At 47.0% G+C, this 26,964-nt stretch overlaps 1 protein-coding gene across 2 annotated transcripts; it reads right to left on the bottom strand.

Annotated features, from left to right (window-relative positions):
• Positions 1-810: 810 nt before the first annotated feature.
• LOC144613787 (uncharacterized) lies at positions 811-26,964 on the bottom strand. Of its 2 annotated transcripts, XM_078435145.1 has the most exons (5): positions 26,778-26,964; positions 20,984-21,153; positions 9,971-10,151; positions 8,868-8,924; positions 811-5,927 (listed from the first exon to the last, which is right to left on the bottom strand). In XM_078435145.1, exons 1-5 carry the CDS (start codon positions 26,842-26,844, stop codon positions 5,875-5,877), a joined length of 528 nt encoding a protein of 175 aa, XP_078291271.1. In that variant the 5' UTR covers positions 26,845-26,964; the 3' UTR covers positions 811-5,874. The 2 variants fall into 2 exon arrangements, 1 of the variants encoding a protein (XP_078291271.1); XR_013551180.2 differs by lacking the exons at positions 811-5,927; positions 20,984-21,153 and having other exon boundaries at positions 8,203-10,151.

Genomic DNA, 26,964 nt, shown 5'->3' on the forward strand with positions numbered 1-26,964 from the left:
GATGAGCGAAGGATAGAAAACCTTCAAGGTGTTCTGGGTACCAAAGACAAGATCCAGCAGGTGGGAGAAATATGAAGACAGGCACAGGCATCAAAAGGGAGGGGATGAAAGTCAAGCAGGAAGGTATCCCACACGAACCTGACAGCCCACGATGATCTATGAAGCATCCCTCAATCATGAGGATAAGAAAATCACGAAGTACACATTCTTACGTTAAAAGCATTTTTTGTGCACAACATAGAAAATAAATGGCAACCTGAGGAGTTTAACTTCCATATGCACAGTGCCTTACAGCTTAAAAAGTGAATGTGTTGTGTACACGAATTTCTGAATGCTCTGAATAGTGGTTATTATTTCAGTTTTATAGATGAGGAAACTGGAGCCTCCATGGCCTCGGTTACCCAGGATCAGGGAGCTAGTGAGTGGCAGAAATAAACTTAAGAAGCCCTCCCGTTCTCAGCCAGAGTTTCTTTCTTCTGTGCCAGTGGTTCTCAACCAGAGGATGACATTGCATGGCAGGGGCCACTGGCAATGTCTGAAGACATCTGTGATTGTCAACTCGGAGGGGGTAGTGAGTGATGCTACCGTCATCTGGTGGGTAGAGACCAGGGATGCTGTTAAACACTGACGGTGCATAACAACAGCCTCTGTAACAAAGAATTACCCATCTCAAATATCAACAAAGCCAAGTTTGAGAAACCTGGATTTATACCACATCTAGCTTCCCGAGTCTATATTGCAAAACTAGCTTTTTCTCCAACTTAAAGATGAAATAACATAACGTAAGCATAACAAAAATATATGAATTTTGCCTCTTCTTTCCTTTCTTATTGGTTTTACCACCACTCAGGACAAATGCTAATCTCTGTTTTCTTCTACTTTCAAGTCACAGCTAGTAGCTGCAGTGCGGTTGGACACGCTACCATGAACTGTGAGTCTGTCCATTGATCAAGATGACATTAGGTCATTCCGTGGAAACAAAACAAATAAACCAAGACTAAAGAGGAAAACAAAGATTAATTTCTCATTACCATTACGTGTCCGAAAAGTGTGGGTGGGGTCACTGCTCCACAAATACTCAGGGACACCGGACACCAGTGGCTTCACCATCTGGGAACTACGCCATCTCTAGGACCCCTCAACTGCACGACAGGAGAGAGCTTGAAGGCTGCATGCCAGTAATTAAAGACTTCACTGCCCACCATCTAGAACGAAGCACATACCAAGAGAGTATGGGGAGGCTGGAAGTAAATGTAGGAGGTGCTCTGAATAAAAGGTGCCCCTCTCTTCCATGGAGGATACCCTGCACTCACTCTGTAGAAAGGGATGGGCTTAACTGAGAGCCAAGAGTGACACAACGAAAGCAAGTTCTCTCTGGGCAGGGGTGAGATAACTCGGTTCTCGGAGACATAGAATGAACTGTTGTCCCTTGTATGATTATGGCTTGGCCATATGACCATTTAGCAATGCCTTGCACTTCACAAAAGTTGAGTCAATAGTTATGCAGTCAATTCAATGTCATTGCACGCCCTATCTGTACAACGTAGTATATGCTTCATAGGATTGTACAAGGAATAGGGGGTTTCCAGAAAGTACACGAAGGAACTGGAAGTTTGCAACTGCACACAAGTGTGATGATGTGGTTTTAGAATATGTGAATAATTGCAACGGGTAATTTAATAGGAGGTGGGCATTTCTAGAAGGACTTTAAGCACAGGAATGCTAGAAAAGGACAAGGACTGCAAACAGACTTCTCAAATGCAATTCAAATGATGTAATGGCTGCCCAGAGCCTTGTGTTAAGCAGGACTCTGAGGCTGTGAGACCAGCACGTACCTGGAATGAAAGTCCAGGTTAAGAGCATTGTGCTCCAGGCTGCCAGGTCTGTTCAAGACTTCTGGCACCAGCCACCGGTACTCAGATGTCCATGGACACCCTCCCTTCAGATCACCTAGCTACAAATTCATGGATGCCCATGGACTCTCTCAGATTTGAAAATTTGCTAGAACGACTCACAGAACTCAGGAAAAACACCATGCTACAATCACAGGGGCTTTCTATAGCAAAGGGATAACAATCAGTGCCTGCCAAAGGAAGAGACACTACTATAGACTGAATGTCTGTGTCTCCCAAATTCGTGTAACACTTAACCCCTAGTGAGACGATATTAGGAGGAGGGCTTTGGGGAGGTGATAAGATCATGAGGGTGGCACTCTCATGAATGGGATTAGTGCTCTTATAAAGAGGCCCCAGAGAGTTCCCTCACCCTTTCCACCACGTAAGGACATGTGGAACATCCATGGTCCGGAAGCTCTCCCTACATACCGTATCTGCCAGTGTCATGATCTTGGATTTCCCAGCCTCCAGAACTGTGAGAAATGAATTTATGTTGTTACGAGCCACCCAGTTTGTGGTAGTTTTGTCACAGCAGCCCAAATGGACTAAGACACATAGGGTGGAATCAGGGAATAGGAAGGTTCCATGCCCTCCGGGACACCTTCTCAGTGTCTATCTACGGAAATACGCAGACAGAGCATTAACACCTCGGGGCCCCTGAGCTCGGTGTCCATAATCTGTGTTGGGGTTTCATTACACAGGCATGACTGATTGAACCATGTCCCATGTGGCTGTCCAAAGTGCCACCCCTCACATCACATGGTTGATCTTTCTGGTTTGGCCAGCTCCTCACCCTGAGTCATCTTAGCATGAGCTATCAGATCTGGTCAAGCAGCCCACCACAAATCACGAAGAGGTGCCAATCCCTGGGATAATTCCACGGATTTAGAGGTTACCTCCCAGGAGCCAGGGACAAAGGCCAGACATCTCTTTGGGTAAAGCCAATTCTTCACTCAGCAGCAGGAAATACGAAGAATGTTAGTAATGATTTTATTATTAATGACTTCACACATAATTTCATAAATATTTCATTGTCAGCGATTCTGTTTATTAAGAACAAATAATGGGCCAGGTCCTGTGCTAAATATTTTATACAATTATTTCATTCACTCTTCCTAAAAACTTTTGAGATGGGTAATATTTGCAGATGAGGACTCTTCGTTTTATGAGGTAACTTACCCATGTATTGTTAGAGGAGAAGCTGTTGAAGACACAGGCCTAACTCCAGAACACGTGCCCTTACCTACTCTGCTGTGCTGCTGTGACCAATGACCACTGTCCACCTCGGGCAGAGGAGCGGCACAAAGGGTGCACAGCTACTGTTACTAGGGCAGGTTTCTAGAAGGCAAGAAGTGGATGTGTGAAGCTCAGCTCCTGGGTCCACACCAGCTCCTCTACAGGTCATGTTTACCATCAACTCTGCACAGTCTCTCCCCGACCCCACAGCATCTCGGGGGACAGCACAGCCCCTGTACCCACCAGCCAGCAGACTTTGGACCTGACCACAGCTGAGAACAATGGCTCTGCATCCCTGAACTGTGTCGTACATGGAAGTCACTTGGGGGCCCCTTTGTCCTCCATGCACATGGTCTGTTTATGTGTCTCTGAAACCCTAGTCAGTAGGCTGGAGTCTGATTTTCGGACTCATTCCCACGTCCTCATCTTGTGAGTTCCATTTATTCTTTTCCCTTAATTCAAGGAATGCCCTGACTGGACCCACTGTAACAAGGGACTTCCACACTTCAGGAAGATTTTCCTCTACCCCAGAAGCATTGCTCTGACCCTACTGCCAGGCTCAGCCACCACACTGCTCACTGCCTCCCACTAAGCCGAATCTCCTCTGATGCCACTTGGACTTGATTTCTGTCCCTCCCCATGGCTACAGTCTGCAGCCCTGTTGGCTGTGCACTCCTGACTGGCTTTCTCCTGCAGCTTCCCCTTCCCTTACTTGGTCTCTGCCCCATATCTGCAGCCCTAGCCTTCAGCTTGCTCTTAGTCTCTGACCATGCCAGCATTTTTACCCCTTTGGAACAGGAGGTGGGCAAGAAGAAATTAAAAGATGGAAATGTTTCACAATTAGCTCCCAGTTTGTGCAAGATGCTGGAAAATTACTCCAACTATAATTTGATTGATGCTGGCCAAAGAACAAAAAGGTTTCCTTAGACTTTCTAACATGCCTGAGGTCTCCTAGGTTTGTGGGAGATTATGCACATCAGGTGGGCCCCCACCCTGTACAACTCCTCCTTCCTCACCTACTTACCTACCTTTGAACATGTGAGAGCCTACTAGGAGAGCAGGCTTTCCAAAGACACACTCAGAACTGAAGGTTTAATTCAGCAAAGAGATAAAAGATCGTATCACAGAACATGGGAAAGAAAAAGAATGTTACTATTCTGGCATTTTGCTCTAATGAAATAATCTCCATCTGTACAGGGAGGCATGTTGGAGCAGGGAAGCCAAGGGTGGGCTCTATAAGGCCAAGGATTTCTTCTGTGTTCCCACACTTGTTCCAGATGGCTACCCACGTAGTCAGGGAAGAGTTTGAGAAACGAGCTCAGGCCATATTTGCCATCAGCTTTGGCCCTCAGAATTTTCTAGGGGTTGTCATTAAACACTCTAAGCATTCTGCCTAAAGGTTGAAGCACTTCTAAGAATCCCTCCTGGTTCAAGCAGCTATTTCAAATCTCCTAAAAGCAGCAAATTTGGCAACACTGGAAAGCAGCTTCAGGTTAATTTTTTACTTTGGACAGATGAATCAAAAATTAATCCAGAATGGCACTTATCTGTTGTTCCTTGGACACTAGTGGTCAAATGTGCCTAAGTTGGGGTTGGGACCCCACCAAAGGGAAGAGGTCCCAATGACCACCAGCCACAGTGATCCTTGAAAGAAAGCTATTTGTAGTCCAGAATCAAAAGCCTATCTTTCCCATCCTATTTTCAAATTATGAGAAGTGTTTTGAAAGTTGTACTTTCCTCAAACTCAGGCACAGCCACTTAGCAAATTGTGTTTTTGCTGCATCCTGTCCATGGGCTTCCACATTCCTCAGGATTCCTGATTATGCAAAACTCTGACTCAGTCATTCTTTCTCAGGATGTTGTCAGAGTTTCTTGGAAACAGTCATTTCCTGACTAACTAATGTAAGAATAAAACTTGGCGAAGGTAAAACATGGCAGGGAAGCCACTGGAAATGTGTCTGCAATAAATTCACAGCCCTGTTCCGATCTGGGCAAGACCTATTCCAGTGAGGGTTCTCAGCATTTTCTGTATCCAAGATAATGTATATAATGAGATTGCTTTACCTTTGTAGCTATTGGAAGAGTGACAGATGTCATGATAGGGGTCTGGTCTGCAATGTCCCCTTGGGTTAGAGGAAAGATTTCCATGAATGCCACTTTTAGTAGAACGCTGCAAAGAACAGTAAAGGGAGCTTTGGATTCAAAACTAGGGTTCTGAGCACCAGAATTAGGCCTCTGAACTAGAGGGGGAGGGTGGCCTGGCAAAGACAGTGGGGAAGGGCGAGACAGAAGACACAGCCCCACTTGTGGACGGCAGTTCCTCGTTAGGAAGGCATGGGTCTGAGTCTGTCTCACACACACACCCCTTGCACACCTCACACACCTGCTTTGCACACAGCTCTGGGGAACTCGCCCCAGGCTCCCAGTCGGGGCAGGGGATGCCGTATACCTGACGGTGCCAGGCTCCTTTGTAGGAACAGGAAAAGTAACTCAGTGAGCAGCTGGGGGGAACTGGAAGGAAGAGCTGGGCCATTCAAAACCTGCCCCTTTATTCACAGTAGATCCTGGGGAGAAGCAATTGCCTGCATGTCAGCCTCAGAGATTGGCGGGTTGGAAGTCAGACAAGAGCTGGAACAGTCACGGTGCCAGATGCGTAGTTCAAGCCCTTCCAGGGACAAGCTGGAGGCACAGGGTTTTTCCCTGGAGTGAGCCGGAGGAGGAGGAGCCATGTGGAGTGTTGACATCATCGGGGGTATCTGAGGTCCTTCTTCTTGCGGGAAGATTTCTCTCCAATGGCTGAGGCAGCAGCAATGGTAAGAAGAGGACAAACTAAATGGGCACACAGCATGGCCACGAAGGAAGAGCGCGGCCACGAAGGAAGAGCACCACCATGGTGGTGGGAAAGCCTCCGGGACCGAAGCAGAACTCACCTCCTGGGACACACGTGCTGGGAGAAGAGGGGACAGGAGGGTCCAGGAATCCCACTGAATGACTGCCACTGTCCTTGCAAGGTACTTCATTTCCCCATCACAGGCCTTACCTTGGGGGTAGGGGTCATCAAGGACACAGAGAGCAAAACTAGGATCCGACAGACTCCACACAGGAGCTTTCTTTTGGTAGGACTCATGGTACCTCTTTTGTGTCTTTTTCCATGGGAGGAAAAACTGCTATTTTGGGGTGCCTGGGTGGCTCAGTCAGTTAGGCGTCTGACTTTGGTTCAGGTCATGATCTCATGGTTCGTGGGTTCAAGCCCCACTTTGGGCTCTGTGCCAACAGTTCAGAGCCTGGATCATTCTTCAGATTCTGTGTCTTCCCCTCTCTCTCTGCCCCTGCTCTGTTGGCACTCTGTCTCTCTCCCTCTCTCTAAAATATAAATTAAAAAAAAAAAACATTTTAAAATATTTAAAAACTGCTATTTTAATTTATTATTTTATTTCCAATTAACATTTTTCTTCATAAGCATCTATGGTGGATTGAATTCTGCCTCCAAAAATGATATGTCCAATTTCAAACCCAGGGAACCTGTGAATGTGATTTTGTTTGAAAAAGGATCTTCATAGATATGATCAAGTTGCAATGCAGTCCTAGTAGGTGAGGGTGGGCCCCAATGCAATGACTGTTTCCTCCTTCAGGGATCGGCTCAGCACAGAGACACAGAGAGAGAAGGCCATGTGAAGACAGAGACAGATTGGGTGGAGGGTCTACGAGACAGAGAAGGCCAAGGGTGGCCGGCAACCCCAGAAGCTAAGAGAGGCCTGAAACAGGTTCTCCAGAAGGAAGCAAACCGGCTGGCACTTTAATTTCCGTCCGCAGCCCCCAGAGCTGTGAGAGAACACATTTCTGTTGTCTTAAGCCACTCAGTTTGTGATCATTTGTCACGGCAGCCCCAGCAAACTAATAAACAGCTTTTAAATTTTTCTCAAAACTCATAAATGAAGTCAATCAGGTGAATTTAGTGCACACACTTGTTACCCACCATTTTATCAATTATTTTACTTCTGTCCTCCGTAATTCCTGTCTCTGACCCAGCTGTCACTACAGCCTTGGACATGGTGCTTCTGGGGACAAGGGCAGCTGAGCCCCAGAGCAGCAAGGACGAGGACAGATGAGGCAGGAGGAGGAACAGGGATGGTTTCATGCAGACCTCCTACATGCTGCTCCCAGCAATGGTGTCCTTTCCTGCCCTTCCCTTCTCTTTCTCTTCTCTTCTTTTGTCCTCTTTTCTCTTCTCTTCTTTCTCCCTCCCTGTCTCCTTGTCTCTCTCTCTCTGTCTCTCTGTTTCTCTATCTCTCCCTCCCTTATCTCTCTCTCTCCCCCCTTTCTGTGTCTGTCTCTATCTCTCTGCCCCCCTCTGTCCCTCTGTCTCTGTCTGTCTCTCCTGGCACCATGCTGCAGGGGCATGAACATAGTAGGATCAACCCCAGCCCTGAAGCAGCTTATCCTAAGCGATACTTTTGTCTGCCAGACTGGAAGTGGAGCATTAAAAAAGAGTCATTCTGGGGTTCCTGGGTGACTCAGTCAGTTAAGAGTCTGACTCTTGGTTTCAGCTCAGGTCATAATCTCATGGTTCCATGAGTTCAAGCCCCATGTTGGGCTCTGTATTGACAGAGTGGAGCCTGCTTGGGATTCTCTCTCTCTCTCTCTCTCTCTCTCTCTCTCTCTCTCTCTCTCTGTCCCTCCCTTTCTCATGCTGTCTCTGTCTCTCTCAAAATAAATAAATAAACTTAAAAAAGAATAAAAGTCATTCTGTCTTTGTTTCCAAAACAGAAGAGAAAGCAGCTACAGTCAAGTCCTTTTATCAACATGAAATAGATGCCAATTGCTTTTTTATTTAAAAACATTTTGGGGCGCTTGGGTGGCTCAGTCGGTTAAGTGTCCGAATTCGGCTCAGGTCACGATCTCGCGGTCCGTGAGTTCGAGCCCTGCGTCAGGCTCTGGGCTGATGGCTCAGAGCCTGGAGCCTGTTTCCGATTCTGTGTCTCCCTCTCTCTCTGCCCCTCCCCCGTTCATGCTCTGTCTCTCTCTGTCTCAAAAATAAATAAACGTTAAAAAAAATTTTTTTAAATAAAAACATTTATTTATTTTTGAGAGACAGAGAGAGACAGAGTGCAAGTGGGAGAGGGACAGAGAGAGAGGAAGGCACAGAATCCGAAGCAGGCTCCAGGCTCTGAGCTGTCAGCACAAAGCCCGGCACAGGGCTTGAACCCATGAACTGTGAGATCATGACCCGAGCCAAAGTCTGAAGCTCAACCAACTGAGCCACCCGGGTGCCCCATGCTGTCTTTTTCTTAAGATACCTTCTTTTTAAAAGAAGGCAGGTTAGGAAATATGCAGATCAGTAATAGGAGAAACACGGATCAATAAACAAGTTCTTGAAGGCAGTGGTCAGCGTGGCTGCTGTGGCACTGTGGGCCACCGGTGCCTATCCAGTGTTTACTTGGAGTAGTTTACTGGGCACAGGGCCCAGAGGGAGGAGAGATTCCAGAGATCAGGAAATAGTTGACGCTTACAAGAAAGTCATCACTAACAGAGAAGGAATATTTCCATCAAATTAAGCTTTTCTGAACTTGAGATGTCCTTGGGGACACAATAGACAAACGAAAAAGGTAACACGTGCGAATACTCACAGGAGAAACCCAAAAATAAGTGCAAATCAATATGTACGAACCCTTGCTGATTTGGGTTAACTGAAAGGCCAATATTAATTAGTGAAAGGTCTGAAATATAGAACCTTACCTAAAAATATCTGTTCATTACTTGAAAGTTCCCTTGGAAGCACACACCAGCCTGCACCTGCCAATAACAGAGATTGGAAACCAGTCTACGGAGTGATTCGCACGATCTAGAAGTTTCGCCGAATCTGGGTTCTAGAACAGTCAAACAGTGCATGGACAGAGTGTGGTGTATCCACAGCAAGAACTCAGAGCCCAGAACTGGAGCTGGAGAATTCCACCAGCAGGGCTCGGGGACCACACACACCTCACAGAGCGAACCAACACCAGAAGGCAGTCGAGAGTCCCGGCCGGGAGGCCGATGCTGGATTCCAATCCAATCTCTCCAGGTGTGTCAATAAACATGGGCAAGTTACCTAACGACTCTGCGCCCCCACATCCTCCTCAATAAATGGGCATAACAGGAGCACTGATCCCACGGGCGGTTGGGAGGCACACAGAGTGCTGAGTAAAGTGAGTCACTTCTGCCACCACGTCTGCTACCACCACCGCCTGTCAGGTCTTTGTAGCAGAGGCTGGACAAAGAGATCCAGTCGGAGCAGTGACTCCCATGGGCCTACTGTCCATAGCCCCCCTTGACCCAACTGCAATCCTAAAGGCTCTGCCACAGAACTGGACTTTCCCCTGCCTCCGGGACACCCTTCCATTCTCCTGGCAGGGTAAGCGTGATTATCCCACCTGGGGCAAAGCTGGTCCACTGAGCAGCACCTGCCCCCAAGTGGCTGGCCCCCACACAAGCCACCATGTCACTTCGCTGATGACAAGTTGGGCAGCAATGGTGGTGTTATCTAAATCTGCCATGGCGTGGGAGACATGCCGACAGCTTGTACTTGGCCTTCACGCCCAACACCTTAACCAACTCTCTTCACGGCCCGTCCTAAGGCACTGGAGCTAAGGACAGAGGCTGGCTGACACCCACGGAGCAGTCACCTTTGTGGCCGGTGCCATTACTTAGCATTTCACAAGGTGCTCGCGTATGTTCCCGCTGCCATGAGCCCACTGACGCCCTCTTCCTAAATTTACGTGCATCCTGTCATCTTCCTTTGGGTCCCTGAGCAACAGCCAAGCCATCTGACACAGGCCAGAAGTCTGCAAACATACCAGTACCTGGAACGTGTCCACTCCATCCAAAGTGGCTGATCGAGCTCCCATGCTGCCCCTGAGTGAGGCCACAGTGTGGCTGAGCTCCATTCTCTTCTAGCACCACGATATGGAGCCCACTGTCCAGGAACCAGGCCCGGGTCTTTCTTCTCCTGTCAGTGGTCACGGCAAACCTCCAAGGCCACAGCTGTAAGCCGAGGTGTTAGTGTGACACAGGTGCACAGGTGCACAGGCCTGGTCATGTAGCTGAGAGGACCTCTAGACCTGCTCGAGAGTGATCTCCAAAGAAACAGTTTCAGTGTAAGATTTGATGCTACGCCTGCCTGGCCCACTGGCCGGGTGAGTCGGATAAGACCCAGCCCCCCACAGACACCTCCAGCCATGCCTTCAGGCCAGCAACACAGTGCCTTTCAAGTGGGGAGTAGCTCCTTGCTGCAGAAGGTATGTTCTTGCTCCGGATCTCAAGGGGTCTATGCTGACTCTATACTACACCTCTAACGAGCACCGCTGTCCACCGCGGATACCTCTCTACCCATCCGACTTGCTGAGTCACACACTCTGATCCACAGAGCTGTTTGCTCTGCAGCTAGACCTGCTGCAAAGCTCAATTTTGTCCTGGGAATCTTTCAAAACTGAAAGCGTTTGAGTCACCTGATAAGTGGGTTGAACTACACTCTGCTTCCAAACGCCAGAGAGTCTTACCCAGCAATATGCCTCCTTCTTACGGGTAGGGAAGGCGAATGCAATCACTTGCCATTTATCTGAAAGAGGATAAGACAGTGTGCTCCAAACAACTGGCACCTGAAACCTCACCGAGGTGGCTGGGCCACTGACTCTGCATGGAACCCATCTCCCACCGCAGGGCGTTGGTGTCTCCTTGTGGTAGTCCAGGATTCATTTTCTTTTTTAAGTTTACTTATTTATTTTGAGAGAGAGAGAGAGAGAAGGCAAGTGGGGAGGGGCAGAGAGGGAGAAAAGAGAGAGAGAGAATCCCAAGCAGACTCTGCACCATCAGTGCAGAGCCTGATGCAGGACCCGAGCTCATGAACCATGAGATCATGCCCTGGGCCAAAGTCAGACGCTTAACCAACTGAGCCACCCAGGTGTGCCAATGGTATTCCAGGATTCTTAATGGCACTGGTGTTTGTCCCTCTCACCAGGGTTCCCGTACTGCTTTATTAAAGGGTGTGTCCTCTGAGCCTCTCCAAGGAACATAATTCTGGTGACAGGTTTTCTGCTCTCACATAATAAATATATCCCCACATCTCTTCCACCTTGAGCCTTCCTTCTGATCCCTTCTCGATACCATGCCAAGGCATTCGGGGATCTCTAGCTCATTTCTGTAGTGCATTATGTGTCTCAGCTTCAAGGGTGCACTCCAGCAGCACCATGGGACCTGCCCTCACATCCCTGGAAGGATGCTGAATCACAAGCAAGAAAGCTCTCATGACCATAATTCTCTCTCTTAGCTGAAACTTATCCCAAATCACTGCTGGTGCAGCGTGAATCGCTAGGACACATCTACACACCCAGTGCTCTCACACCCCGGTTACTCAGTCCCCCCAGGGCATGGTCCAGTTCTAGAACACCATCCCCCAAACTACCATCCCCCCGTCTTTTCCTGAAAGCAGAGCCAGAGACATACCCCAGTACAGGTACTGTTTGGAGCCACGTGATCTCAGAAACAGAAGTGGGGGCTGAGAAAAACGAAACAGGGAAAGAAAACTAACACACAGGTGTGTTTTTCAGCTGTTCACCATTGTGGACATGAGCTCGATTCTGCTGGGCCCCCCGGAGGAATGATGTATAAAGTGCCTCAGTGTATAAAGAACTGTTCAGAAAAGAGGAAGGTTTATCCATCAGAGCTCCTTTGTCAATTGTGACCCAATAGGTGTGAACCCCTTATCCTGTTGGGCTTGCACCCGAGTCCAGGTGTGAACCCCTCACACTGCCAGCTTTACACCTGAGCCCCACACTTCAGCCTCAGAGAAGCTCTGGAACAGAAAGAGGAGGTCACGAAACCATGGGAAATTTCGTGAGGTCACATCGTGCGAAGTGGCTCCCAGCAATACGAATGGAGTAGAAGATAAACAGAGAGGAGGTGAGACACAAGCCGCGTCTGATCTAGAAGTATGGAGGCTTAGAAATAAGAGAGCCACAAAGAAAAAAAGTGAGTAATCGATTCTCAGTACCAGTTCTGGCACTCCAGTTCTCATAGCGGAAGGCATCTATTTGCGGACCTGGACGCGGCAGCAGACGACCCTCACGTGCCACGAATACTTGAGTCACGTGACAGGCTCTCCTTCCTCTCCGTTCCATGCTCCCCACGCTCACTGTCCGAATATAATCTGGCCTCCACATGACTCAGCTTCAGCAGGAGAATGCGCTAGAGAGAATGTGATTTTCTTGTCCTTACGGCAATTACAGTCTTCGTTATAAATTAATTAGGGCAATAGGATTTGATACATCAGGCTCTTGTGTACTATGAGACTGAGTCAGCAGTCCCAGGGCCAATAACCACACATAAGATTGACTTTGGAGACTGAAATGCTTTTGCTGTGAGCAGGGAGAGAAAAATTTTCAGGGGTCCAAGTTACCTTGGTTCAAGTGAGCCTGGAGGAGAGGGGCCAGTACAATTATTAGTTGGCATTATTTGACTTTACGTGTATCAACAGACTGTCAAATCTTAGGAAAACCTCAAATTGTAACATCCATATATGGCGACTCGGTTTGTCATTAGCTAAAAGGCTCCTTTTGCACTCTGGAGGTAAGGTCCAAGAGGAGGTGATTTACAGTATAAAATTGAATCGCTGGGTTCTACTCCTGAAGCCAAGAATACACTGGATGTTAACTAACTTGAATTTAAATTTTTAAAAAAGGAAGAAGATCGGGAGCTTAAAAAAAAAAAAGACTCGAGGTAAGAAGTCTGTGTGTGTGTGTGTGTGAGAGAGAGAGAGAGAGAGAGAGAGAGAGAGACACTTAACGTAAGACCCACTCTCTTGACAAATTCAGTGCACTCTCCAGCCCTGTTAACCCTGGGTGGTATCGAACGACAGACCTGTAGAGCTCATTCACCTTGTGTGACGGAAACCCCGTACCCACCGGATGGCAGTTCCCTCGTCTCCTGTCCCCTCGCCCCTGGTAACCACCAGCCTCCCCTCTGTTTCTGGGAGTTCGACTATTTTAGACAGCTCACGTAAGTGGAATTGGGCAGTGCCTGTCCTTCTGCGACTGGCTTACGTCACTCGGCATAATGTCCTCAAGATCCAGCCACGTTGTTGCAGATGGCAGGATTCCCTTGTTTAACGCTGAGTAATATCCCTTTGTAGGCATGTACCACATTCTATCTGCTCCTCTGTCCACGGATATTCAGGCTGTTTCCACGTCTTAGCGATGGCGAACGTTGCTACAATGGACAGGGGAGCGCTAATACCTCTTGGAGACCCTGATTTCCATTCTTTTGAACGCCTGCATGTGGGACTCTGAACGGTAGGGTAGTGCTAGCATAATTTTTTGAGAACCTCCACATTGTGTTCCTTAGCGACTTCACTATTTTTCAACACTAGCTTACACTGCTCAAAACCCAACAGTGTACGAGGGTTTAAACTTTACATTCTAACACTTGTTATCTTTTGCTGTTTTTTAAGACAGTCGTCCTCCTTTGTGTGAGATCATCGCTCCTTGTGATGCTGATTTGCATTTCCTCACAATTCTGATGATTCCTGCCCATATGGGACCATCCTTTCGTACACGTGCCGGCCACTTGTGTGTCTTCTTTGAAGAAATGTCTATTCAAGTCCCTTGCCCATTTTTAAATCAGGTTATTTGGGGGTTCTTTCTACTACTGAATTGTTGGATCTTCACCTATTATCAGATACATACGGCTTGTAAAACAAAAATCTCCCTTTCTATTCATCGCTTTTTACTCTGCTCTTCCCTTTTCCAAGTAGCAACTTTTTAGTTTGATGTAGCCCCACTGGCCTATTTAAACCTAGTTTTTTTGCTTTTGTTGCCTGTGGTTTTGGTGATAGATTCAAGAACCTTAGTCATTGCCCAGACCAATGTCGTGAAGCTTTGCCCCTATGTTTACCTTAGGAGTTTTATAGATTCAGGTCTTACATTTAAATATTTAACCCATAGTGAGTTGAGTTTTGTGAACAGTGTACGAAAAGGGGGAGAAGAATTTCATTCTTTTGCATAGGGACATCCAGTTTTCCCAATACCATTTGTCAAAGACTGATGAGAATTCTTGACGGCTAATTAGCTGGCCTCTCCCGGCCTTCAAGAGAGTCTTTTAATTAGTGTTTTTACCACCTGAGAATATGCAAAAAAAAAAAAAAAAAGCCAGGAAGTGCTCAGAACTTACTATATGCAAAACACCACACAGAAAAGAAGGGAAACTCAAGAGCAAAGGGGAAGAAAAACAAAACACAAACCACACCCTATTGAGTGGAAAAGTGAGTATAAGCAGCATAATATTGGGGTGTCGGACGTTCCATTTTTATGTTCGGAGTCCCAGGCCCACAGTGGCTCTGCCTTCAGAGTATGATTTGCAATTCATACAAAAGCCATGGTAGCTTCAGGCCCCACCCACCACCCTCCCTTGTTTTCATGTTTCCTCCTGTTTCCACTACAAAAGAGTAGCCACCTCGGGCGTTGGGAGGAATCTTACTTCCCAAGTCCTGATGAGAGGATTGAGGTTCTTTGGTAAATACAGATGTTCTGTCACTATTCCAGAAAAGGTTCCATTTGCCGGGAAAATAACCATGCCCCTTTGCCATCTACAAGCATCCTACACTTCTGAGTGTTTTGGCATAAAGGGCTATTTAAGCAAGCACTTCTATTCCTTTTAGAATGCGAAGCAATAAACAACAGCTGTGATTATTTAAATGCTGGAGCCATTTAATTCATCACAAAAGACATTCACTGCAAATGAGCTGCAGAGGCAAAGAGATGCCTGTTATTATACCAAATCGGGCAACCTGAGAACGTTGCTCTTAACTTCGATAGCGGTTTCAAAACACAAATGCACCCGCCCTTCTCGTTTGCTCTAATAATTTAGGGTACATATTTCAGGGATACATTTAATGCCGTCACCAACGTCAACTGGGTAGGAATGTGTGCAAATCACAAGAATTTCCACAAGGTAGAGGGTTTCTTCCTCTATAATTCAAAATGAAGAGTAGAGATGAGCCTTCTTGGGGATGTTCTTGACGCAGAGAGAAAAGGGCATCCTCACTGTCCAGGTATTCTTAGAGAAGAATTCTCAGACAGAGTGTGTTTGGGTAGTAGCTGTAGAGGTAGGATTGCCAGATAAACTTAAATTTCAAGGGGAAAATCATGCTATTTGTTGTTCACCTGAAATTCAAATTTAACTGCATGTTCTGTCATTTTCGATGCGACACCCAACTTAGAGGTCACTGGGTTTAACTGAATGACTCTCCCAATGCAAAGTAACATCTACTGAAAGAGTTGGCACAGAGTTTAGGTATTTCAGCCAGTTCTAAAAGTAACACGTATCACAAATCAATAAGAGGGGAAATATCCCATATCCAGGGTAAAGGAAGTGCATCCCGTGGAACAGTAAATGAAGGGACCCGGTGGAGTCACCTAATGTCCTCGTGTCTCTCTTAGCAGGAGGATCTTCTAGTCAGGGGGAGAGGGTCACCCCTGATGGAGGCAGCAAGGAAGGTGTTTACCTCTGGTTCCCGTTCTCCATACTCGAACTCCGTAAAACACAACCTAATTGCAAAAAGTTAGACTCAGACATCCTGCCCACGTGCCCCTATGGGAGACAAGCAGAGAAACGGTGGAAGAGAACTTAAGGTCACTCAGCATCAGCCGAGAAAGAGAAAGGAAGCTGAGTCCAACAAGGACATTAGATCACCCCCCATGACATTTCAAGAAAAGAACAGGACCGACAGAGCGGATGAGAAAATGCCCTCCGCTGAGGCAAAATGAGAAGCTTGCAGAAGAATGTGCAGAGAACATCAAGGCCCCTCTTCCTCTGGTCTCCTGAGAAACGGGAACCTGAGGATTGTGATTGGTCTCTTGATGCCCTCACAGCTTTACAAGGAAGCCCCGGGAATCTCCATCTGAAGGTTACAATCCTAGAGCTGCAGGGATAAGGAGACAAACTGATGTGACGTTAGGAGAAGTCAGGTGAGGAAAAGCAGTGGCCCCCACCCAAGCCCTCGCTCCCTCTGTGATCAGGAACACAGTAGAGCTATCTGGAGACAGGCAGCCAGCGAAGCCAGTGAAAGCCAGTGAAGGCTGATGTTTCGGTTTGTTTCATTCAAGCAACTTCTACTTCAGGAAATTGCTAAACAAACATTTGAAATAGTCAGCCGCCTCACCATAAAATCCCAGAGTTGTTAAGGAATGCTGCAGTTACTGAACTCCAACTAGTCCCGCCCTGACACTCTACAAGCAATACAGTCTCCCTCTGGCACATTCTCCACAGCTCATTTAATCCCAATACTGTCAAACGTCGAGGACACCGTGGAGATTGGCCTGGCCCAGCCCCCCTGCGGCCCTGTACCCCTTCCTCACCCCCTGGGAGAGCCGGGTGCCAGCCCTTGTAGGTTGGCTAAAACAGCTAGTCTTAATAGAGTCACAGCAGGGTGGGGGGAAAGTGAAAATACATTACCTAAAGATAGGTAGCTTGGCTTTATTTATTTAATGAAGGAAAAACAAAGAAATGTGCCTCCAAGAGAAAGTATGCTGAATGGCCGATCCTATGCATCTCACGTGGAAAGAGACAGTCAAGGTCGTAGCGGACTCGTTAGCCTTGACGTGTAATTCGTTAAAAGGACCAATCCTTGACAAGGCTGGGATCTTTGGTTCTGTCCACTCCATAAAAAGGCATCACTGTAGCCCCGGCTGTTAAGTGACACTCGGTCCCCACTCCCCCACGGATCTGGTGAACCGCCCTCTCGGGAAGGGCAGGATCCTGTACGACACCAACCAGAAGCTAGCCCGCGACAGCCTGGGCCGGTCAAGGCGACGGACCGGCCGACCTGGCCCACCGGAGCGGCACCAGCTCGAACCTGCTCGCTGCAAATTGCTCACATGGCCAGCAGCACCTCTGACAGGCACCGCATCCGTGCTGCAGGTCTGAAAAAAATGAGGGCAGCAGTAATTCGAAAAAATGCTTGCAGCAATTGCTGTAGAGTTAGAACGCTGTGTGGGTTCCACCCCCTCCCTTCTTTCTTAATGCGGTCATTATGGAGCTAATGGTCTAATTAGAACATTCGTGTCGCCCAGCGCTGTGCCCTCCTGGCATTAAGAGCTCCGGGCTTGCAAAGCCATAACTTTCCAGAGTCTAACTCAGCGTTAAATGTAAAGAAGGAAGAGCACAAACTTGAGGCGTAAAGTCGGAAGGCGGCTCAGAGCATCACATGCCTTTCAGTGACAATCCCCGTAACCTTGGAAGAGTCAGCAAATCCCCGCGTCCCTCACACCATATTGCAGCAGGGCCTTGAGTCAATAAGCAATGAAGTTAGCGATGCGTCCTCCCGGGGAGGTGGCGGTCGAGGCATCCATCATGTCGCTCTCTCAGCCTGTTCCAAGAAGCGAGCCTCAGAGAGCTGGAAAGCTACTTCCCGGGCCCATTAGGCTTCTGTCCTGTGGCGACCTAGCAGCTGTCACCCTGCACGGAGGCCAAGCGGGGGCAGAGGGAAAGGCGGGTGCACGAGCCCTAACCTGGAGGCGAAGCGGGACCTCGGCCCCAGAGCACAGAGAGCCAAGGCCTCCCCCTCGGTGTTAGCCGGTTCAGAGTCCACCCTGAGGCCCCAGCCAGGTCCGGGGACGCAGGGGTCACCAACACCCCAGAACCACCCGAGGATGCCCCAGATGCTGATGCTTCATCTAGGGAGTGAACCCACTTTGTTTCACATAATGTACTTTGCACGATACACACAGAAGACAAACAATATAGAGAAACAACATGCCCCCCCTTCCCCTCGGCTCCCTTTCCTGACGATAACAGCTGTCACTTTCTTGCTCATTTTTCCGGATTTTTCTATGCCATCTAAGCATCCACACAAACCTGTAGCTACATAATTAATGGCTCCTTACTTTTTAAATTTTTTTTAACACTGATTTATTTTTGAGAGACAGCAGAGATATAGCACAAGTGGGGGAGGTGCAGAGAGAGAGGGAGACACAGAATCCAAAGCAGCCTCCCCCTCCACGCTGTGAGCACAGAGCCCGATGCAGGGCTCGAACCCACAAACCGTGAGATCGTGACCTGGGCCACAGTCGGATGCTTAACTGACTGAGCCACCCAGGTGTCCCTATGGTTCCTTACTTTTTATACAAATGGTAACATGTCACAAATGCCATTCTGCATTTTTTTCACTTAATTGTTCCCGGATGTTGTTTGAAGAGATGTCAACATATGGGTGACATTTCAGTAAGTCAGTGTAATTAATCTGTCCGAATAACTACACTGCATTCCCTTGTATGGACATGCCCTCATTCATTCAATCCCTTAGTGGTAGATGTTTAGGTTGTTTCCAGACTTTTGTTCTTACGAACAAGGCTGCAATAAAAAAATCTTCACACGTGCCTTTGACTTTTGGTGCAAGCATGCAGGTCGGTTGTATCCCAAGCCCTGGAACGGCCGGGTCAAAGGATACGTGCCCTTTAAATGCCACTGTATGCTCTGCATTACTCTCCAGAGAGGTCCTAACTATTCACATCTACCCATAATAGTGGCTGAGCTCACTAGGGAAGGAGCGCCTCTCCTCTGGCTAATAAAAGAGTCTGCATCAGTAAAATGTAAAATCAAAGTTCACCAACATATTCTAATACCAATAGCAATTGGCTAAATACCTGAATCAAAGCTTAGATTGGATAAGCTCTAAGCAGAACTCATCCCAAACAAAATGAAACATTTTTGTAGGTAAGAGTGGGGAATGAGAGCAGGGCACACGGAGAGGGGTCCATGGTTTAATCTCAGGGTGTGTTTGTTCTACGTGGCTCCAGAGAGCCCGTGTGTCGTCTTTCAATAAAGATGTTTGTTAAATGGGAGGACAATGCTATGCATTGAATATGTATTGAGCCTCACATATGCCCAAGCTGTTCATCGCTTCCATTACCAGGGAGGTAATATCTTGCCTGAGAAGGCTTAAAGCCAAACAGGATAGAGACCTCACGGGGAAGGCTGCATTCATACATACAAATGAAGACAACAGAGGATTATTCTTTCATTTTCTTTCCCCTGTTTTTTGCCTTCAGAAAAGTAGGAACTGCTGTAAATAAAAAATCAATAAAATGAGGTAAAACAAATGAAATAAAATAAGATGCATGCCTAAATTTGAATCAAAAGTCTATTTTCTCTTAATGTGCTTAAATAGAAACGTAATTAATTTTGTGCTGGATATGATAAGAAGCTGTCAGGCTGGTATTTTATTCCAGAGATCTCTACCACCGTTGTCAAAAAAGGCAAACAGTCATCGCTTTATCCACAGACCCATCAAGAGTCTCATTATTTATTTCTTCCGTCATTTCAAACGCTGAATGCAAATACTTTCTCCAGCGGCTCCACCTAGCGGATCACATAGGCTATTGCAGCTCTGGTTGCTCCCTTGAGGCAAAGCCCCAATACCGCCAGAGAGAAATCTTTATCCATGTAAGAATGGCATCATTTGTTTAATTTTGATAGGTATTTCCTAACAAAAGTTAGAAAACTCAGGTGGAAATAATACCCACCATGAAGATGCGCTCATACTTTCCTTGGAGAGAAGAGAAATGTTGTTGTCAAGATAGCAAGAAGAAAGACAGCCTTAAGCTCGTGTGGTACCCAGAGTTCCCTAAAGAATCAATCAAGAATGTCATCAGAAAGTGAATAGAAGATAGTTGGCATGGTAACTGGGACACTGAGGCTGTTCTTTGTTGTCTGTGCTCACATTCACTTAGAACTCATGAATCGTCATCCCAGGCAAGCAGGGGAAAATGCTAATTAATAAAATGCCATCCAAGTATTATGTATTCCCTAACCACCAGGGCTCGTGCTACCTCTACAAAGCGTGATGACTGGACAATTGTCCTGGTTTCTAATCTAATGACATGACTACCACTGCTGTGATTCCACAGCCAACGTGTTCACCATTGTCTCCGAGCAAAACAAAATGGGGCAGTTCAAGAAACTCAAGCTGCATGGAAGAAGCAACAGGCTGCGTTCCACTCAAAACTCCTGACACAGTGAATCACAAATGAGATGCGGGCTTTAAGCACACGAGCAATCAAGCGTGCACAGCAGGAAACTAATGATTCCGTAAATGGCAGTTTAATCAAATGCTTTATTCCTGCCTGGAGTGAACTTGTCCACAAGCCACAAATCAAATTTCACTCAGTTGCATTTTCTATCTGGTGCAGCAAGATCGTCACTCTCTTGCCCACTCGAGGCAGGGTCCCTGCCATCCACCTGGGCGCACGCCCTAGGGAGCTGTTGTAAACAGGTGTCTGGAATCGGCCCCAAAACCGACACACTGAGGATGAACCAAAAGTAAATTCCAGGTGAAATCACATGTAAAATATCTTCCATAGCTCAGTTCCTAACACGGAAGAATCGTGGCATCAACAACACACTCAAACTCGGAATAGATTTCCTGTCTCAAAAGCACACAGACTACAAGCAAAAGGGCACTAAGAAAATAACCTGTTTCAGTAGTCTCTGGTATTATCATGAGAGGCACCCGTGGGCCCACTACGGGACAGGATGGAGGGAGAGCTTTCCTCGGCTGCTAAAACATTTGTGTACCCGCCTTGATTAAACAGAAGAGAGGGCGTCGGGAGACTTTTTCGATCAATACGTGTAGGAAATGACCGCATTGATGTTTTTTGTGTTATTACAGCCGAAGTTTCTGAGGCCTCCTGTGACTCCCTGTCCATGTCGGGAAAACAGTAAGATGACCAGGGGACACATGCGGAAAGGCTCCTGGGTCATAGTATCAGTTTGCTAGCACTGCGGTAACAAAATGCCACAGACCGAGCAGCTTAAACCACACCCACTTGTTTTGCCACAATTCTGGAGACTGGAAGCCCAGCATCAAGGCATCTGTCTTCTTGTGAGGCCTCTCTTGTGGGCTCACAGATGGTTCGTGTTCTTTCTGTGTCTTCACGGGACCTTCCCCTGGTGTGTGTCCTCCCCTGACAAGGACACCGGTCACATTGGATTAGGGCTGAAGGGGTTCAGAAGGTGCCACTTTGAGTTAAAGTGATGGGAAACCAGCAGACACAGAAAAAGGTCTTTACCTCCCCCCTAACCGCTTAAAATACGTATCTCCCCTTTTGTAAAGGAAAGTTCCATTAGTCAAAGTATAGTTCCAGAAAGAGGACTACTCCCAGAGATAATTTTGTTACCTGAGAGACTGTCATCTGCACAACAAACTAAACTCTACCATAATCTCCTCCCTCCCTTTCCCATAATTTGTCTCCTGCCACCCGCTCCCCACTGAAACTCCAAACCTCTGTCCTTTCTGTAGCTCAGGGTGGCCTAGATCTCAATCATCTGGCTGCCCGCCTCACTGAGTCTCATATTTTGGTGAAATTCCCATGCATACGTATGTAATTAAACTGATTGGTTTTTTCCTCCTGCTTATCAATTTTAGGTCAGCTTCGTTCTTAGACCGGCCGCATATCCAAGAAGGGTAGAAGGAAGACTTTTTCCTCCCCTGCACGACCTCATTTTACTTCAGTTACCACTTTAAAGACCTCTCTCCAAACAGGCACATTCTCAGGTCCTCGGGGTTAGGATTTCAACGTAGGAATTTGAGGGGGGACAATTCACTTGATAGCCATTCACTCACAGGCCCTTGGAGCTTGGAAAATGCGGGAGATAGCTGAAGAAAGCATAGGGAGAGGATTCCTCCCCAGGAAATGTGGGGTGTAGGCACGGGCCATCTGTCTCAGAGAGGGTCCCAGAAAGAAGGTTCAGGGGGTGAGTGGAGGGTGATTGCACTTTGTCCCCCGATGACTCAGGGTGATAAGGCAGAAGGGTGAAGCGTGGTGCACTGACCCTGTACCAGATATGGGCAGGGAAGAGAGGTGTCCACAGACCCCTTTTAAGACTCCACAGGAGTCCGGCTTCTCTCTGCCAGTAAGACAAGGACTCTCCCAGATGCTCCCTATCCCTTGTTGGGGGAAATGTAAATAAAAGCAAAATCTCCTCCCAACCCAGAAGCCCTCTCCGCAAAGGTAGAAAGGAAAGAAAACACTTTTAGTACTGAGTAAGCTCTAAACCAGAATGTGGCATGCATCGCAGTCAGTCTGCTAAGAGATTGGAAAGACAGAAGGAAATCTCACCCCGAACAGAGCCAAGCAGATACAAGACGTCACATACACGTTATCAAGGTGAAGCGATAACTAGTCCTCCAGGAGAGGCCTTGATGGCACCATTTGTCAATGTAGAGTTCATCCTAGAGTCCCCTGGTCCTGGGGTGCCCATCTGTGTGAACTGCATAGCTCTATTCAGAGGAAAAACAAACTTCTCATACCTTTAGGACACGAGGTAGCTTTGCAGTTTGGAGCAAGCTCCCACAGGAGTCAGACTTCTAGCCCCCCACGGGAACTGGGAGACGGGGGTGCTTCTTCCCAGATGATTGTGTTGCAGAGGTGGCTTCCTGGCCCTTGACCAAGGCCCTTGGGTCCTAAAGCTCACCAGAGACCCATCTACTCTGCGAAGGGATTTATATACACTTCGGAGAGGGGAAAGAATTTACAATAGCGCGTTTTCTCAGGTAACTGATCTGAAACAAAAAGGAGGGGGACAGAAGTTTTTTCCCTTATTTTCAACTGGGAGATTTAAGCCTCTTCTTTCTAATTTGTATTTGTCCTTTGCCCTCAAAGAAGGCTCTGCCAAGTCCCCCCTGGAGGCAGCAGTGGCCATGGATGGTATGCCCCAGGTGTGGGAGGCAAGTGAGATGTGGGCAGGATCCCAGCGGGGGGTCAGCTGCGCCCCATGGAAAGCTCTCAGTGGGCAGAGGTAGTGACATGTCACTGCCTGCAGAAGCTTGAGTGGGAATGAAAAACGTGAATTGGCCAATGATTATTGTGGTGCTCAGAGAAGTGCCTGGAGTCATTAAAGAACCAAGCCTTATGCTGATCGACTTAGCAATGCTGAATAAATAAAAGGAAACACCGGGTAGAGCCAGGAATGCTGGGAGTCAGCCTCTCTCTGGTCTGCTCTGGGCTCTCCCAGGTGTCTGTGGGGTTCTCCATCCATGCAAGGGTCTATACAGCTTCTTCTTCCCCCAGACAGACAAGAGAGAGAGAGAGGAGACAGTCGATAACCAGGAATCAGCTACAGCTTCCTCAAGGGCATGAGACTGACAAATGGGTTGTGTTGCATCGAAGACACTTGGTGAAAATTACATATTCTTGAAAGATTGAAGAGGGAGCTTCTGAGGATCACAAACATAGCTTTCGATGTAAGTGTGTTGAATATATACATGCACTGGTGCTTAATGTATGCCTTCTTCTCCAAACAAAAGCCCAGACCCCAAACACCTCTTTTAAAATGGTCATTGACACTTCTCGGGGATGTTTTAAATAGGAATCATAACTTCCAATTTATTTTGTGAAACGCGTGAAAAATGTCTTTTTTTAAAAAATCAGATTGTAAGTTTCTAAGACTACAAATAGAAAATATTTGCTTGTTCTTTCCCCAGCAAATCTCCACATATTCATCTTAGGACCCACTTAACATATTAAGGCAAAGTGTTTGCAGAAGACCTCCCACCACAACGGGGAGTGAGCTGGGGTGCGTCCCCACTAGCTGGACATTGGCCCCCGCTCTCTGCTCACGACTGCATCACGTGGCCAAGTCTCGATGGCCCTACCCATTCTCAGTCTCCGGGACCCCAAATGTGAGTCAGGATGACAATTTACAAAGTCCTCAGAAGGACCGAGTTGAAATGGTATCTATTATATATGAATTATAGATAAGAGTTCCTGGCAAATATGTGGTCAATGCCTAACTGGTAAATGGTGGATATTATTGAAATTGTAAATATCCTACCTTGTGATAAAATGTCTAGTGTGGTTACAGTAAACACATGCATGAACATTTTTTGAAAATGTGTTTGTTTATCCAAATCCTACCACATTGTGGTCTGCTCAATTCCTAGAAGAATCCTGACTGAAATACCTTGATGATGGGGTTTGTTTTCGTCTTTTCAGAAAGTGCTTTTTTCCCCTGCATTTCTACACTTATTAATCAAATCTCACGGTTTCCCTCTATCTTTCCCTCTGACCCTCACATGTACCTTCGTGTTCACTCACTCAAATAGCCACCATTTATATGCTTCTTTCTTTGAATAACCTCACAAGTTCATGAATATCGAAATAACCTCATCTTCAAAGCACTGCATGTTAAAATTGAATTTGTATAAACACGGATACCTAAAATATAGGTTAGAAGGAAAAGGGAAATGATAAAAGGAAAATCCCATTTATTCTGAAACCATAACGTGGGTTCTCTGCACCTCATCGGAAGCACTCAGCCCTGGGGACGTATGAGGCTATGGACGAGTCTAAGAAATGTGCGGAAAGGACTCACCCCACCCCTCCCCTGGCCTCCCAGGAACTGGGATGTGAGCAGGAGCCTTAGGAGGGACCACTGGTTAAAACATTTACAGGCTGGGGCGCCTGGGTGGCTCAGTCGGTTAAACAACCGACTTCGGCTCAGGTCATGATCTCACAGTTCATGAGTTCGTGCCCTGTGTTGGGTTCTGTGCTGGCAGCTCAGAGCCTGGAGCCTGCTTCGGATCCCTCTGTGCCCCTCCCCCACTCATACTCTGTCTCAGTCTCTCTCAAAAATAAATAAACACCAAAAAAAAGTTTAAAAAAAAAACCATATTTACAGGCTGAGGCACTCAGAAGGCAGAGAGCCTCTCCCCGTCTCCTGCCGAGACTCCCTTTGTGAGGAAACTGACGTCACAATGAACGGCCAGAGAAACAGCTTCTCTATCTTCTCTGGCACAGACGCCACACAAATACCTTTTCTCATCCCCATTAGCCAAAGGCAAATAAATAGGATGTCCCCTTTCAAGTAACCTACCAGTGGCTTCTGTTCACACAGCCATCAGGATTTAGGCTCCACCTTGTTCCCTTGAAATAAAGGGGTATTAGTTTGCCCCACATTATAGGGCATTTAAATAAAATATTATCACTTTCTAAATGAACTGTACACTTTAACAAAATACACTCGGTATTTTTTAAGGCTGGCATTACGTAGAAGGCGTAATGGGAACAATCAACAGTGACCCCACCCGAAAGCCTATACTCTAGAGGAGAAATAAGACAAAAATACAAAAACTATGTCACAAAGACTTAAACATGGCTAAGGGTTTTGAAACTGAGAGACTGGGGAAATTGGTCTTTCATTAATAACTACAGACAAATCAAAAGCAAAGCCTGTATTTTTGGGTAAGAGAGATGTAACAGATTTGGTGCTGGCGATGTTGAGTAGTTTGGCCCACCAGGGACATTTGCATGTGTCTTGAGTAGAGCTACCTGGGACCCAACAAGAAGGACCAGAGCAGCAACTTGAAGAACACCACATTTTAGGACAAAGATTATGGATGGAGAAAGAGTTGACATAGAGTTAGAAGAATTGGTGAAATCTGGTGGCCAGCAAGTCCGTGGAGGAGACAGCTTTAGAAAGACAGAGTAACCAACTGTGTGGGGGTGGTGACTCTGGAGAAAAAGCCCCGTATTTAGTGATTCGGGCTCACCCTCTGTGTGAGATCCGGTTCATGGCTTCTATCTTCTTAGTGACTTTGGCAGCCAGGTCCCTTGGTAAGTCCTGGTGAGTACTGGACGCTCAACACAACAGAATTCCAGAGAAGGAGTAGGGCAGATACCCGGCCAGAAACAACCAGTTTGACAGTCAACAGACTGGGAGGAAAGCTTGGTTTCTAGCCAGCCAATTTCAGGATGAAAATGCCACACTTAGCACAGAGTTGGGAGAGAATGCAGTGGTAAACCGTTACTCAGCATTTCCACGATCCGGACGTAAGAGGTGTGAATAACCTCGCAAGCACAGGTAAAAGTAAGAGGTATTAAATAAATGAGTGTAGAGTTTGGGGTATTTATCACTTGTGCTTGTTTTAAATACAAGTTTCCATTATTTAATGTGTGATAATTGCTATGTTTAAAAACCAGCTCACAAAATTCCCGAGAAGGTAACGATCAGTTGGTGTAAGCTGCTCCCGGTACTCCACTGGGTATGATGGAATTGATTGTCAAATACCACCGTTTCAGGGGGGCCCAGGTGGGTAATCTAACTCTTGATTTTGGCTCAGGTCATGATCTCATGGTTGGTGAGTTCGAGCCCTGCATCAGGATCTGTGCCGACAGTACAGAGCCTGCTTAGGATTCTCCCTCTCTGCCCCTCCCCCGCTTGTTCTCTCTCTCTCTCTCTCTCTCTCTCTCTCTCTCTCAAAATAAATAAATACACTTAAAATAAAAAAGTTTCCTTTTTCATTAGTAAATAGCCACCGCCCCCACCCCTGGGTGGTCCAGCCCCTCTTTAGAACCTGCTGGACCTTCCCATGATTCCCAGACTAAAGAAACAATTCCTGGGTGAGGAAGGCTACGGAGAGCTCCAGGCCCCCTCTCCAAGAGCACCGCCTGTAACGGTCCACTCTGAGTGCCCAGTGCCTCTGTCACACTCATCACTACCTATCCTGAATGTCACCTTACATGGGCACACGTGGGGAGTCTCTATGTTTGTGGTGAGAGAAACTCCGAGCACCAGCTGCATGCATAAAAACATCATATATTTTCATCTCCCATCACTCACCTCCCACTGTTTCCTTTAAGGTCAGGTGCAGAAGACCCTTGGAAGCACCTGTCATCATCCAGAGCATTCCTTTCCAAAGGCTACTGAGTTGTCAATGGAGTCTGTCACCTTACTGCTGAGACCAGCTCTTGAAAGCCACAAAGGGAGGAAATCATTTTCAATGGTTTGCTCAGAAATTCTAAAATTG

Source organism: Panthera onca, chromosome D3, assembly GCF_046562875.1.
Source record: "Panthera onca isolate mPanOnc1 chromosome D3, mPanOnc1 haplotype 2, whole genome shotgun sequence".
NCBI lineage: Eukaryota > Metazoa > Chordata > Mammalia > Carnivora > Felidae > Panthera > Panthera onca.